Genomic DNA, 16,153 nt, shown 5'->3' with positions numbered 1-16,153 from the left:
GTTTCCAAGCTGCAACCCAAACAGCTTTGTTTGTGAGATGTTGGGGGCATGGCAAGGTTGTGTGTGTGCTACTGACATAGCCTGGGAAATGAAGCTAGGGAGGTTTTTTCTCAGTGTAGTGAAACTGATTTAGGGATTATAGCCTTAATTAAATGAGATTTCATCATGATTGCCTTATGAAATTAATTAGAGAGTGGGCAACTGGCCAAGACGTTAGCCAGCGATATAAGTTTCTCCTCGGTTTTGTTTTGCAGTCTTGTGGTTATGAAAGGATAGATTGGTTGTCTATCCGAAGGAGCGCTTAAACTTTGTTGTGTTGGCAGCAAATTGTGCTGAAAACAAGCACTGAGGCAACCAGAATTAGCAAGAAAAATGTATAGCTTTTATCGCCTCCTTCTTTCCCCATAATTAGGAGGTGTTTGTCACAAGATCTTGAGCAGTTACTCTACTGCAGTGATTCACAACCTTGGCCACTTGAACATAGGTGAACTTCAACTCCCACAAATTCCCCAGACTGGCTGGGGAATTCCGGGAGTTGAAGTCCACCTATCTCCCAGTGGCCAAAGTTGAGAAATACTTCTGTACTGTATGCAGTGGTGGGCTCCAAAAATTGCAGCAACAGGTTCGCTGCCCCATTGCTGGGTGGGGGAAGCCATGGTGGGTGTGGCCTAGTCTGCCTCCTGCATTGTTTCCTCGAGCCTCCGGGAAGGGAAAAACTGCTTTCCCCGGAAGCATGCCCATTTCTGGACTTCCAGAACTTCTGGTAGGCCCATTTTTCACCCTCCCTGAGCCTCGGGCCCGGGTCCTGCACTTACCTGGCATGATGAACGGGCCGCGAGGAGCCTCCTGGGAAGGGAGGGGCGAGGTGGGCAGGGAAGGCATGGCCAGCCAGGGGTGGCATTTGTGGGTTCACCCAACTGGGCAGAATCCTACCTCGAGGATCACCCGAACCCATGAGAACCTCCAGCAGTCCACCCCTGACTGTATGACTTGTCACATGATTTCTAAGCATTGCAATGTATCGTGTACAGCGCAAAAGAAATTCCAATGTAAAAGTTCTTATAGTTCTATTTCTTAGAAATACCACTTTATTCCATGTCTTTGATGGTTTTTTTCAGAATCATATCCTGACCTTAATGTCTGTGGCTGTTCAAATCTACAAGCACCCCAGCCTGAAGAATTCTATCCACCTGGTGGTGGTGAAGGTTTTGGTAGTGGAAGATGAAAAGGATGGACCAGAAGTTTCGGACAATGGAGGTCTGATGCTGAGAAACTTCTGCAATTGGCAACAGTTCTTCAACCCTCCAAGTGACCGCCACCCAGAACACTACGACACGGCAATCCTGCTGACAAGACAGGTATTTAGGTGAAGGTTGGCTGGTTTCTTCTGATCATCTTCTTGAAGATGATCCAGTAGAAGAATGGAGGACCATTCCTTTGTAAGTCAACGTTCATATCATTTCCCTCTTATCTTTCTCAATCACAGGATTTCTGTGGGCATCGAACCTGCCGGACCCTTGGAGTGGCTGAGACTGGCACCATGTGTGACCCAAACAAAAGCTGTTCGGTGATTGAAGATGAGGGTCTCCAAGCAGCTTACACCTTGGCCCATGAATTAGGTAGCTGTCATGCCTAGCTTGATGGGTAGACCGTCATTGTATCTGACTCAGCAGCTGCCTTGTAGAAAAGCTACCCCTACATATTGTAGGTTGCATTCTCAAGATTGGCCGTTAAAGAAAAGATGATAGGAGCTAGATGGGTGTTTGTTTTTTGCAGACATTTCATTACTCAACTAGGTAACATTGTCAATGCATTGACGCATTGATCAATGCATCTATAATCTTTTAGAAGAGAATATTTGTAGCTCAGGGTTGAACTCTGATGTCCTTGGTGCTCTCTGAACATGGTAGCTTTCTTGCAGACATTTCATTATCCAACTAGGTAACATCAATGCATTGAAAGAAAACCACCAAGCTCAGAGAGCATGGAAGAGTCCACAGTTCAGCCCCGACCTACAAATATTCTCTTCTAAAAGGTGATAGGTTATGTAGCTTTCTATGATGTAGCCAATGGGTCTATGATTGGCTATGATGTAGCCCATGGGTTCTCCACCCATGCCAATGGGTAGAGAACCCATTGGCACCAAAATGGCACAATGTTCCCAAATAACATAAAACTTTTCAAAAAAATCAAATATGATTGCATAGTTCTAGTTATCTATATTCTGAGGAAAATATATGTGTTCTAACTCCAACATCAATGATTTACAATTTTCGGGGAAAGCAGTTGCCTCTGGCTTTCAAAATCAATATAAATATCACACACACACACCCAGAGGTGCCCATTCTTGCTAGTTTAGAGAGATACCTTATTAGCATTTGAATCCTGCATCAGAACAAGTTGTTGAGACCCTGGAAAGAGTGCAGAGAAGAGCAACAAAGATGATAAGGGGTCTGGAGATTAAACTGTATGAGGAATGATTGAGGGAACTATATAATCTAATGAAGAGAAGGGCTAAGGGTGACATGATAGCAGACTTCCGGTACTTAAAGGGTTATCACAGAGAAGAGGGAGTCAACCTATTGTCAGGGAAACCTGTGGGCAGGAGAAGAAATAATAGGTGGAAGATCATTAAACAGAGATCCAACCTAGAACTAAGGAGAAATGTCCTAACAGTGAGAATAATTGATCAGTGGATTGGTGTGCCTCCAGAAGTTATGAATGCCCCTTCTCTTTCAAGAAGAGATTGGACAGCCATTTATCTGGAATGGTACAGTATCTCCTGCTTTAGCAAGGTGTTGGACTAGAAGACCTCCAAGGTCCGTTCCAACCCTATTATTCTAGGATCTATGCCGGTGATGGCGAACCTTTGGCACTCGTGCCAGAAGTGCCACGCAGACCCATTTCTCCGGGCACGCGAGCCGTCATCCATTATTCTTCCGGGTTCCGGCATGCTGGCCAGCTGGTTTCTACGCACGTGGGAGTGCCGGAAACTGGAAGAGTAGCTGGCCACTGCGCATGCATGTGCAGGAAAGATGATATTCCAGTTTCTGGCACACACATGTGCACTGGCCAGCTGTTCTTCATGTGTGCATGCACACCAAAAACAGGAAGACCTGGCAGTCGGTGCACATGCAAGCACCGAAAACTGGAAGCTCATCTTCCTGCCTAGTACATGCAAACTGGCTGTCTGCTCTTCACATGCGCATGCGTGCCAGAAACCAGAAGACCAGGCAGCCGGTTTCTGGCATGCGTGTGTACCCACGCATTCTCGTTTTGGCACTCAGTGCCGAAAAGGTTGACCAACACTGTTCTATGCTCTAACCATCCATTTTTCTTTCTTTGCAGGGCATGTACTCAGCATGCCTCATGATGACTCCAAGAGTTGCGAAAGGCTTTTTGGGACATTAGGAAAACATCACATGATGGCTCCATTATTTATTCATCTAAACAAGACCCTTCCTTGGTCCCCCTGCAGTGCCATGTATATCACAGAATTCCTGGATGGAGGACATGGTACGTATCCTTATATATATATCGAGTTGAGCTTCTTTGACAAAGTTTGTCCAATAAGTTTCAAGCCTTGAAAACAGGATCCAGTTCATTTGGGGAACCAAATATGATGCAGGCCAAGCTGGACTGAATTTTTGTAAGTCAGTTTTATACGAGCAAAGGAGCCCATCGCTTTAAGCCTCCAATAAATGAAATATGTTTTGGGGGAAATAAAAGTAAAGGTTTCCCTCGCACATATGTGCTAGTCATTCCCGACTCTAGGGGGCGGTGCTCATCTCCTTTTCAAAGCCAAAGAGCCAGCGCTGTCCGAAGACGTCTCCATGGTCATGTGGTTGGCATGACTAAATGCCAAAGGTGCATGGAACGCTGTTACCTTCCCACCAAAGGTGGTTCCTATTTTTAAACTTGCATTGTGTATGTGCTTTCGAACTGCTATGTTGGCAGAAGCTGGGACAAGTCACGGGAGCTCACTCTGTTACACGACACTAGGGATTCGAACTGCCAAACTGCCAACCTTTCTGTTCGACAAGCTGAGAGTCTTAGCCACTGAACTACCATGTCCGCTTTTTGGAGAAATAGCACTAATCAAAAACTTTTGCTACCTTCATTTGCTACCTTCATTTCAAAGAACACTTTACAGATTTATTTGTATCTAATGTAAATTGATGCCAATTCAATGTTCATTCCATTAGAACAATTCAAAGAACGCTTTATAGATAAAAGTCTATTTTTAAACATTCTAAGCTTCAATGTAATTTATTTCTCAAAACACAGGTACTCGAACAAGGGCACAGATGGGCAGAACTTTTACAAACTTAATTCATAAACTCTTAAAAATGGGGGGGAAAAACGGTTTGGATCTTTATTATGGTTTTGCTAACCTGCTAAGATATATTACAATAGTTTACATCAGATTGAAGACTGCTTGAGATAAATGGATAGATGGATTTATTCATTTATTTATTAGTTTGTTTGTTTTAGAGTAGAAAGATGAAGACAATAGATACGACCAATTTCTGCTTTATGGACTTCTTTAAGAGACTCACAGAAATTTGGCTGTAAGGATAATACATTCTTTGAGACAGTCTTTCTACTTTTTCTCTTTCACCAGGTAACTGTCTGCTTGATGAACCAGCCCAAATGATCGCCCTCCCGACTGACCTTCCAGGCCAAATACCACTGTATAACTTAGACCAACAGTGTCAACAAATATTTGGCAAAGAGTTCCAACACTGCCCAAATGCCACACAGGAAGACGTCTGCTCCCAGCTTTGGTGCAAGTTGGAAAACGGAGAGCAACTCTGCCACACCAAAAATGGCAGCTTGCCCTGGGCTGATGGGACACCCTGTGGGCCAGGGCAAATGTGTCTGGAGAGCCACTGCGTGGCACAAGATACAGTGATGCCCAAGGTAATCTTAGAGTGAGATATAATGTGGGCTGCCTATCTCTAATAAGGTAGAAATACCACGTGGGAACAATGATAGTGTTATTTGGTTGGGATTGTGTTGAATAAAAGCATCTATAAGGGAGTAAAATCAGATGTGAAGAACCAGCAAAGAGAAGATGTTAAAGCATTCAAAGCTCTGTATGATAACATAATATAAACATGAGAGGACAGAGGAAAAATATACATATTACTCCCTGGCTGACTGATTAGGATTAGAATGGTCTTCTAGTTGCTACAAAGATCTCTTTCTTTCTTTCTTTCTTTCTTTCTTTCTTTCTTTCTTTCTTTCTTTCTTTCTTTCTTTCTTTCTTTCTTTCTTGTCCTGGCGATTGGTCCAAAATCACCCAGTTGGCATTCATGCCTAAGGCAGGACTAGAACTTACAGCGTCCTAATGATTGGCTTAAAGTCACCCAATTGGCTTTCATGCCTAAGGCAGGACCAGAACTCACAATGTCCTAGTAATTGGTCCAAAGTCACCCAGTTGGCTTTCACGCCTGAGACAGGACTAGAACTCACAATGTCCTAGTGATTGGCCCAAAGCCATCCGGCTGGCATTCATGCCTAAGGTGGACTCAGAGACTCATGGTGTCTAGCCTTGTACCTTCAGCCCTAGACCAACTGGTTCTTCATCCAAAGAAGACAATAGCATCTCTTGGGGACTTTAATCTCCCTCCAGGTATCAGAGATGTGTCCTTCTCTCTCTTTTTCTAAGACAACCACTACAATAGTTGGAGCAAAGCAGAGCATTTTACTGCTCCTTCACCAGAGGGTAGATGGGATCAAGATGTTTTCCCTGTTGCTTTAACATCTTCCTGGGAGAGAAGATGAATTTCTCAGCGACTTCTCAAATAAGCCATAACCCAACCATTTGTGTCTTGCAGCTTGCTGTGGATGGAAACTGGGGTCCCTGGAGTTCGTGGGGGCCATGTTCCAGGACATGTGGTGGAGGGGTGCATTTCTCTTACAGAGACTGTGACAATCCAGTGCCCAAAAATGGGGGCAAATACTGTGAGGGACAAAGAGTGCAATATGAGTCTTGCAACATTGAGGAATGCTCCCCAACTGGTAATTTCCTCTTTTATAGTAATGTTTGCTATCAAGTGTTAGACATTTGTACTGAAATGGCTTGTGCAGAAATGAATCAAAAACTCAGTAACTGGATATCTGCTAGGGTAGTCTTAATTTTTACCTCCTCAGTTTGGCACCCAGCGTGACGATGCCTCTGTTAAGGTTTGTCAGAGTTTGTTGCAAAAATCACATCCAGAAAGCACACACAGGTAACTGATTTAGCAGGATTCATTAACTTCTTTACATACATAATAACACATGAATAAATGTACAATACCAATAGTAGATTCTTTCAACGTGGTAGAAGTTACAAGCAGAACACAAGCAGGAGAGGACAGTTTCATCTCAAAGTTCAGAGCAGACAGAGTAGTTTCAGTTACGATTCTCAGCACAGACTCAGATGTGTTTAAGCTCCTATTGGCTGACTTAGTTATTATGCCTATTCATTGGCTGACCTTATTACCAGGTCTCTCCCAGTCATGAATATTCTAACACATTCACAGGTATGTTTGCCTTGAAGGCAACTCTGTGCCTTGCCCTAATGATGTGATACATGGATAGACTGATACTCAGTCTAACTTTATTTAGACCCAACACTAAAGGAGAAAAGCCTATGTAAGCTATGATCCTTTGTCAGAGTTTGTTGCAAAATTCAAACCTAGAAAGCACACACAGAGAACTGATTCAGCAGGATTCATTAACTTTTTTACATACATAACAACACATGAATAAATGTACAATACTAACAGCAGATTCTTCCAACGTGGTAGAGAGGAGAGATTGGTTTCCAGTTTCAATTCAGAGAGCAGACTAGATTAGTTCTCTTGCACAGACTCAGAGCTACACGCAATGGTGGGTTCCTACCAGTTTGGACCAGTGTTGGCCGAACCAGTAATGGCTTGGCGGCCTGGGTTGCTGGAACCGGCAGTGATCCAGGTCTGCCACGCCCCTGAACCAGTTCTCCAGGCGGCGCCATAGGCGGCACCATCTTGTTTTTTGCTTCTGTGCATGTGCAGAGCAATTTTTATTGCATTGTGCATGCATTTACAGCGCACATCGAGAGTGCTTGCCCGCTACGTGCCCACAAGCGAACCGGCAGTAGAGACTGCCGGAACCCATCCCTGGCTCCAAAACTCTTTCAGTTTCCAAACAGCCCTCATTGGCTGGCCTTGTTACTAAGCCCTATTCATTGGCTGACCTTGTTACTAAGGCCAATTCATTGGCTGACCTTGTTACTAAGCCCTATTCATTGGCTGACCTTGTTATTAAGCCCTATTCATTGGCTGACCTTGTTACCATGTCTCAGCCAGTTCATGAATATTCTGACAAGCTTGGGCTAACCCAGCTGGTTTTACAGCCATTTACAGCATCCCACAGTCACGTGACCATATTTTACCATGGTTTTGCAGAAAATCGGAATTTGCTGCCAGGTTTCTGTAATTCTGTACCCATAGCAAACCACTGGGTGTGACTGTAATGTTTGACTGTGATGTTTGCTTTCACCTGAAACATTGGAAATGAGGTTTCGTGCTGTGCATGTATCCGTGTTCACATGGGCTCCTTTCGTTTCCCTTGTAGGCAAAAGCTTTCGAGAGCACCAGTGCGAGAAATATGACAGATACAACTTCACCGACATGAATGGGAATTTGCTAGAATGGGTCCCCATGTATGCTGGAGTGTCTCCTCGAGATCGTTGCAAGTTAGTCTGCCGGGCGAAAAGAGGGAATGAATTCAAAGTCTTTGAGACCAAAGTAAGAATTCTGTTTATGCGTCCAAAGTTTTTGCAGATTTCAAAACCTCCTGCCTACTAAAAACTTCTCTAAATTTCCCTATTGCTAGTGTGGGCACCAATACAACTATGTTCTCCTGGCTGGGAGGAAAAAACATGTTTCCTATAAAATTGGGAGAAAAATCTATATAAAGCTGGAGGCGTAGAGGAAAACTCCCATCCAGCAGAATTATTACAGCCGTCGGCCACATTTGCACACATTTACCAAATGTTCAGAAGAATCTGAACGTATGCACTCGTGCCTAAACCCACATGTTTGAAAATTTTGTAGCACAAGATGTACGAAGTTATATATAGATCATTCAGGCCGGGCTTATAATGCACTATTGTTGATACAATATTTTAAAAAATGCTTTTCAATAGCATGCAGATTATGAATAGTAAGAACCGAACAAATTTATTTATTTATTTATTTATTTATTTTATTCGATTTATCAGTCGCGCCCTCTCCTCAAAGGGACTCGGGGCGACGTACAATCAAATATATAGGCGTGTGGCATGGGGGAGGTAAATACATCAACATTTAACAATTCAAATAGAAATAAAAGCCACAAATGAATATGTGTGAAATGTAAATGGAAATATCCATCAATTGATGGAAAAATGGAAGCATAAAAAACATTATTCGTAAAACAAGAACCGACCATAACCGAAACCAATAGTTTTGCATCAGTGGTGGGTTTCAAACATTTTTAGAACCTCTTCTGTAGGTGTGGCCTGCTTTGTGGGAGTGGCTTGCTGGCCATGTGACCAGGTGGGAGTGGCTTGCCAGCCATGTGACTGGGTGGGCATGGCCAACTTGTAAAATGTGGTGAAACGCACTTAACAATGCTCTTGCTTAGAAACCAAAATGTTGGCTCAGAAACTCTGGCATTTGAAGCACGCAAGTCTTAAAGCTGTCAAGTTACAAGACCCTTGTACCCCTAACCCTTTAGAACAAAAAAACCCAGGGTGTTCAAACTTGACAGCTTTAAGACTTGTGGACTTCAACTCCCAGAATTCCTCCTCTCGCTCTTCATCTTGATGGTGTGCGGACGGGCGGGGGGAGGGAGCTGGAACCGGTTCTAAACGGCACTGTAGATTTGTGGAACCTCTTCTATAGAAGAGGTTAGAACTGGCAGGAACCCACCCCTGCTTTGCATACTCTCCAAGTTTCTAAAGAGATACTCCTAAGAACTATATTTAAACGAATGTCTTTTCAGCCATTAGAAATACACTAAAGAGCGATAATGGGTAGACTGACTTCATTTTATTTCTCCTTTCTTTTTATATCAGGTGATTGACGGGACAACATGTGCACCTGATACACTCTCTGTCTGTGTGCATGGACAATGCATCAAGGCTGGCTGTGATCATATTATCGGTTCTTCCAAGAAACTAGACAAATGTGGAGTTTGTGGTGGGGACTGTTCAACTTGTAGAAAAATATCTGGCTCACTCAACAAATCCAAGTAAGAGAATGCCACAAATGTTTTGCAAAGCTTGGTGTAGAATACACAGAGCCCAGTTAGAGCTGAGTATAGAGTTCTGATGAACACACACACATCCAGAAAAAAAAATATCTTTCATTGGGATTAGAATCCTGAAATCCTTCCTACAGCAGAATGGGACTTGCTCCAAATTGTTTTTGCACGTTAAATGCTAATATGAAAAGGGTGGAGAAAATTAAATAACCAGGATTAATCATCCATATTTAGAGGGACCTAGAGGTCCAGATGCTCACCTCACACTCTGGAAGTTGAGAGTTCAAGCCTAAGCAATGGCAGATGTTTCTCCATCAGGGCACAAGGAGAAAATATCTGCTGTGAACTCCACGTAGGCATCAGGAAGGGCATCCGGTCAGCAAATGCTCAGCTCCATTCAGTCGTCCCGACTCTGCCCCAATAAAAGGGATTACAGGGTTGTAAAAAGAAGAAAAGAAAAGAAAAATCAGAGTATCCATGTTTAGTTAAATGTATTTTATATGTAACTGACATCCATTTTGCATTTTATTTTGGCCCCACCATTTGTATGTCCTGAATATTTTTGGGGCCAGTAGCCCCTTTCGAAGGCAAAGGGTCACCCTCAATGCAAAAAAAGCACTAGAATAACATAGCAGAATATGATGGATAAGAATGGTTTCATTTTACCCCATTGAAATCCCTGGAATTTAATGGTGTAGTGCTTAGGGCATTTACAAGCTAAGGGCATTTACGTTACTACCATATTTTTTGGAGTATAAGATGCACCTTCCCTCCCCCCCAAAAAAGAGGGTAAAAATGTGGGTACGTCTTATACACTGAATACAGCATTTTTGGCCTCCCGAAACCCCGCCCCCTTCACAAAAATGATGTACAGAGGATTTGGGAGGCCTGCAAAGTGCTCCAGGGGAGGGGAGGGGAGGGCAAAAATGAGCAAAAAACAGGCCATTTTTTTCTCATTTTTGAGACCCCCCCCCCAGCCCCCAGGAGCACTCTACCAGCCTCCCAAAGCCTCTTCATGCCATTTTTTCTTTTGGCAAAAACCAGGCTGTTTTGGCAAACAATTGGCCTCTTTTTGCTCATTCCTCCCACCCCCAGCCCCCCGGAGCACTTTGCAGGCCTCTCAAATTCTCTGCATGCCCCATTTTTCACTAAAAATGAGGCGTGCAGAGGGAGGTCTGCAGAGTGCAACATTTTTTTTAAAAAAAATTACCTCTTAAAAATCTTGGTGTGTCTTATACTCCGGTGAGTCTTATACGCTGAAAAATATGGTATTCCTTAATTCCTGAACATTATTAGAGTCTTTGGAGACCCCAAGGTCAGTTACAATTTAAAGCCTTTTAGCCTCTTGGAATAGCCAAGAGAAAATACAGGAGCAGGGATGCTTCTGGTTATGGAGTGATACAAGTTGTTCTTCAGCAGACCATTGTTCACACTGCTGTTTAGCTCAGAGGTTTGCAACGTTAAACACTCAAAGAGCCACAAAGGTCCTAACCGGAAGCCCCCCATTCAATTCTGGAGCCGACCGGAAGTCCGGTTCCCCCACCATAGAGTCTCCTCCTAGCACAGCGTCCTTTTTCCTCTGCTAACCGGAAGTGTGGTTTCCCCACCATAGAGTCTCCTTCTAGCGCGGCGTCCTTTTTCCTCTACCTGTCCTAACTGAAAGCCCTATCAATTGTGGAGCCCACCGGTGACAGGGAGCTGCAGCAGAGGGATAAAAGAGCCACATGTGGCTCCAGAGCCACGGGTTGCTGAGCCCCAGTTTAACTGAAGACAACACCCATTTGTCTCATCTCTGTAGGTTTGGCTACAATGACATCGTCACCATTCCAGCAGGGGCGACCAACATTGACATCAAGCAACACAGCCGACGAGGAGTAAGGCATGATGGGAATTATTTAGCTCTGCGGACCCTGGATGGCAAGTACCTACTGAACGGAAACTTCACCGTCTCAGCTATGGAACAGGACATTTTTGTGAAGGGGACTGTCCTGAGGTACAGCGGCTCCCTGACCACCCTGGAACGCCTCCAGAGTTACCAGCAGCTCCCCGAATCCATTGTCGTTCAGGTGTTGACCGTTTCCAGCGAGATGTTCCTCCCCAAGGCATTCCCTCCGCCCAAGGTGAAATATACCTTTTTTATCCCTAAGGACCTCCAATTCAACAAGCAGAAGATCAAGGAGAAAAGCTTGGCCAACATGATCAAACCCTTGTTGACCTCACAGTGGGTTCTGGGAGACTGGTCAGAGTGCTCCAAGTCCTGTAGCTCGGGTTGGCAAAGGCGGACAGTAGAATGTCTGGATGTAGAAGGGCAGCCTTCATCCACCTGTGACAAGGCCCTCCAACCTGAGGACATCAAACCATGCAGTGGTCTTCCTTGCCCCATCTGGCAGATGGGGCCATGGTCCCCCTGTTCCCAAACATGTGGAGAAGGAATGCGGACACAAAGTGCCTTGTGCACTGACTACCTAGGCAAGCCTGTTGCCTTCGAGAAATGCAATTCATTGCAGCCCCCAGCAGCCACTACTCTCTGTGTCCTCCAGGAGTGTTGAAGTGAACTGAAGGCTGGCAGGCAATCTAAGAAGCCTCTGTAACTTAGTCTAACTACTAACCTAACTCCAAATAGGCTTGCCGTCTTCAAGCAAGGGAGTAGTTTTAAGGCCAACGGGCACTAATTGACTTGAAGAAGTCCTATTTCATATCCCTGTTTGAAAGATTAGAAGGCATGGGATACCACCACTAATCCCCCTCCCCTTTCTCTCTTTCTCTGTTGTACTTTCTTTTCCTCCAAATTGACATCTACCTCAGTGGGGGGGAAAATAGAATTTTTGATAAATCATTTGACGTTTTTGGAGAGAGAAAAAAAAATGTCTGCAGGTCGATACTTGGTAGCTAAGGGAAATTCGTGTCCTAAGTTGGCCCGGCAGGCGAGCCAAAACTCACCTACGCTTTCACCTGGCATCTTTGTGGGTTGGATTTTAGAGACGTTATTTAAGAGGCTGCTGTTCCTGCAATGCGGAGTTAATCCCCGTGATTGCAGTTGGGGGCATCCTTCACTTAGCAAAACAGTATGCCTTTTTTGGGAAGGCATACAGGCATACAAAATTCGGTCTTTGATATTGGCAACCGGTAAGTCAGTCCTATAAGGGATGCAGTGGCTCAGTGGCTAAGATGCTGAGCTTGTCAATCAGAAAGGTCTGCAGTTCGGCGGTTCGAATCCCTAGCATCGTGTAACAGAGTGAGCTACAGTTACTTATCCCAGCTTCTTCAAACCTAGCAATTCAAAAGCACGTAAAAAATGCAAGTAGAAAAATAGGGACCACCTTTGGTGGGAAGGTAACAGCATTCCGTGCATCGCTTTGACGTTTCATCATGCCAGCCACATGACCAGAGAGACATCTTCAGACAGCGTTGGCTCTTTGGGTTTGAAATGGAGATAAGCTTTTTATCAGATTCCTTATTATTTGTAAATAGATGTCCCAGTTTTAATGCAACCCAAATGGATGGGTTGACAGGATTGACAGTTATATCTCTAACGTCTCGAGATTTTTTGTCTTCAGTCTAATTTTCAGACTAAAGCAAATCAAGGCTCATATACAGTAGGTGAAACAGGACATTGGTGCTCGATTATCAGATTGCCACTATTTTACAATGGGTAGCAAAGTTCTAGCTGCTTTCTTTCTGTTTTAGGCATTGTGCTCAAAATGATGTTAACAACCTCATACTAAAACATCTAATCTATATACGCTTGAAAGATGATGGTGGTCTTTATTCTACTAAATTAGCCCTTTTCCATGATTGATTAGCATTCGTGTTTTCCATGAGCAAATCTAGAAGTCCTGAAAAATGAATTCCCTTTTTGTCCTTGCAAAGTTCACTATGCCTCTTCATTTGCTGACTCCTCAACTTTTAATTCTCTAATTCTCAACTTTAATAACTTCATCGTTAATTCTTTAATTCTGATTGGCTACACAGCCAATCTGTGTATAATAATTCTCATTCTGATTGGCTACAAATAATATTTAATGATTTTGAAAAAAAATATCTTAATGATTTTGAAAAAAAAATATCTTAATGATTTTGAAAAAAATATCTTAATGATTTTGAAAAAAATCTCTTGATGATTTTGAAAAAATTCTCTTGATGATTTTGAAAATATCGAACGAGATTTTGTGTCCTGCATGAGCTTTGGTGTGACTTATTTAGGAAACAGCTCCATTTTCTCTAGAAGATAAACAAGGAATTCTGCTTTTGTAGAAGTGTGTTACAAAAATAGCAACAACAACATAGCTCTTTCCACTCTTAAATTATGCTGATGTCATAAGGAATAGTTAAAGGGAAGCCAGATATTTTGATGTTGGAAGGTAGCAAGTCTCAGTTCTGAGACAAAAAGAACATTCCGGTCAGAGAACATGGGTTTACAGTGGCCCTTGTTCCATAACTACAAGGTATGACTACTAGCTCTAGGCTTTAATTTACATTTGTCTCTTCTGGACACAGGGACATGGTGGCTCAGTGGCTACGATGCTGAGCTTGTCGATCAGAAAGGTCGGCAGTTCAGCGGTTCAAATCCCTAACGCCGCTTAACGGAGTGAGCTCCCGTTACTTGTCCCAGTTTCTGCCAACCTAGCAGTTCGAAAGCATGTAAAGAAATGCAAGTAGAAAAATAGGAACCACCTTTGTTGGGAAGGTAACAGCGTCCGTGCGCCTTCGGCATTTAGTCATGCGGGTCACATGACCATGGAGACGTCTTTGGACAGCGCTGGCTCTTTGGCTTTGAAACGGAGATGAGCACTGCCCCCTAGGGTTGGGAACGACTATCACATATGTGTGAGGGGAACCTTAACCTTTATCTTCTGGACACATTGGAGTTCTACCTGGTGAAATGCAAAGATACAAAGATGCTTTCAGCAAGTTATTCCATTTCTTGTCGCGCACAAATGGCTAACATTGTCTTCTTTAAGACCAGTACAGATAGGTAAGATTGCTCGGTAGTCCTCAACGTATGACCACAATTGACCCAGCACCATTATTTTCCTAAATGAGATATTTATTTTGCCCCATTTTACAACCATTTCTTGCCACATTTGTTAAGTGAATCCCTGCAGTTGTTAAAAAGTTAGTAGCATGGTTGTTACGTGAAGAAGGTTGCAAAGGAGGATCACATGACCCAGGGACATTCATCTGTCATAAATGTGAGCCGGTGGTCAGACATCCATATGTAAATCAATGCCCATGAAGATGCTACATCGGTCTTTAGTCTGAAAAATGCTCGCAAGTCACTTTTTTCCATGTTGTTGTAGATTTGAACGGTCACTAAACGAACTGTTGTAAGTCGAGGACCACCTGTATATAATAATAGAATGGGGGGGGGGAACATATGCAGATTTTGATTGTGGTAACTATGTGTGGGAGGAGATAGGATGGAATCACTCTTAAGATTCTGTTGAACTAAAATATATGAAGAACAGTTGCAGGAACTGGGTATGGCTAGTCGAGAGAAAAGAGGGACTAGGGATGGCATGATAGAATGTTCCAGTATTTGAGGGGCTGCCATAAAGAAGAGGGGGTCCTCTTATTTTCCAAAGCACCAGAAGACAAGATAAGAAACAATGGACAGAAACTAACCAAGGAGAGAAGCAACCTGGAATTAAGGAGAAACTTCCTAACAGTGGGGTCAATTAACCAATGGAACAGCTTGCCTCCAGAAGTTGTGGAGGTTTTTAAGAGTCTGTACAGCCATCTGTCTGAAATGGTATAGGGTCTCCTGCTTGAGCAGGGGGTTGGACTAGAAGACCTCCAAGGTCCCTTCCAGCTCTGTTCTGATTTATTGATTGATTGATTGAAGTTCTGTCTGCATTTTAACTCCTAACTCAGTTTAAGGGGGGACTCTCTGTCTGCTTTTAATTCAGGCCCTATACATCCTCATTCATCTCCAATGACATCACTATCCTGTCATTGTCTTCTCTTTGCTATCTTCTATAGAGCAGGCTGATCTTCTTCCTGGGCTGAACTTCTTCCTTCCCAACTGGGAGTCCTGCCAAAGTCACGCTGAACTGCCAGGGCATATTTCTGATCCAGACAGTCTGGCCTTAAAACAGACACCAAATCAATGAACGTCTGCCTTTTTAAGCAAGCTGTCTTTGGCTTGTATTGGAGTCTGATGCTCCCTGATAGTGAGATGTATCTCAAAATAGACCTTCAAGAATACTAAGATTCTCTGCGTTGAGATACAGTTGGAGCCAGGGAACGATTTATTCAAGAAAGATCTTTCTTTCTCTGCTTTGCTGAGGTTCCTTTGGTTTCCAGCAACTGTTTGTATCTGACTGCACTGTATTTTTAAAACAAAACGTTAATACTATGCATCTTTTCCTTCCTTCCTTCCTCATTTCTTTCTTTTCTTTCTTCTTCTTTTCTTCTTCTTCTTCCTCTCTCCCTCCATCTCCCTCCCTCTGCCTCCCTCCCTCCCTCCCTCTCTCTCCTTTCTTAAAATAGCAATAATTCCTTGAAGATTTTAGAATATATTTGTTCCCATCTTCCTGGTAAATTACCATTTAAAGCAGAAGACGTTAGCATTCTCTGGTGAATATATCCACTCTAGGGAAGATGTCCCTGTCTTTTCATCTTTTCATATTGTGCTTCTGCTGATCTGCAATACTACTTTCCAGTTTTCTGCTTGATCAGTTTAACATCAAGAATTAGACATATGTCCTATTAATTGATAGTGGAGAGTGGGACTGAAATGGATTTCATTCTGCCATCTTTAGCAACAGGTTAACAGGTTCTTCAGAAAGAATATATTGGCTTTTGCATTCAAAATGTGAATTATGAACTAGTAAGTGGTAGGATTCTGGACCATAAAAGAACCAGATTG

General features: G+C 43.3%; 2 protein-coding genes across 3 annotated transcripts in view; both read left to right on the top strand.

The window, feature by feature from the left end:
• Window positions 1-16,153, top strand: part of ADAMTS8 (ADAM metallopeptidase with thrombospondin type 1 motif 8) — a 489,092-nt gene that overhangs the window by 14,332 nt on the left and 458,607 nt on the right. The window contains exons 2-9 of one of the 2 annotated variants that reach the window (XR_014176079.1): window positions 1,119-1,358; window positions 1,487-1,619; window positions 3,349-3,516; window positions 4,625-4,923; window positions 5,844-6,027; window positions 7,609-7,781; window positions 9,095-9,270; window positions 11,081-12,481. Coding sequence is in view for 1 of the 2 variants with exons in the window: in XM_081961266.1 (XP_081817392.1) it covers window positions 1,119-1,358; window positions 1,487-1,619; window positions 3,349-3,516; window positions 4,625-4,923; window positions 5,844-6,027; window positions 7,609-7,781; window positions 9,095-9,270; window positions 11,081-11,831 (2,124 nt within the window). In the remaining variant the exon portion in view is untranslated. Of the gene's footprint in view, window positions 1-1,118; window positions 1,359-1,486; window positions 1,620-3,348; window positions 3,517-4,624; window positions 4,924-5,843; window positions 6,028-7,608; window positions 7,782-9,094; window positions 9,271-11,080; window positions 14,774-16,153 lie in introns of those variants that run through there. The other variant, XM_081961266.1, reaches the window with a different exon arrangement.
• SNX19 (sorting nexin 19) overlaps window positions 1-16,153 on the top strand; it is a 395,229-nt gene that overhangs the window by 272,649 nt on the left and 106,427 nt on the right. The gene's annotated exons all lie outside the window — the stretch shown is intronic.

This window comes from Natrix helvetica, assembly GCF_964273705.1.
Source record: "Natrix helvetica genome assembly, chromosome: 8".
In the NCBI taxonomy this organism is placed as follows: domain Eukaryota; kingdom Metazoa; phylum Chordata; class Lepidosauria; order Squamata; family Natricidae; genus Natrix; species Natrix helvetica.
This window is presented reverse-complemented; position numbering and strand designations above follow the sequence as displayed.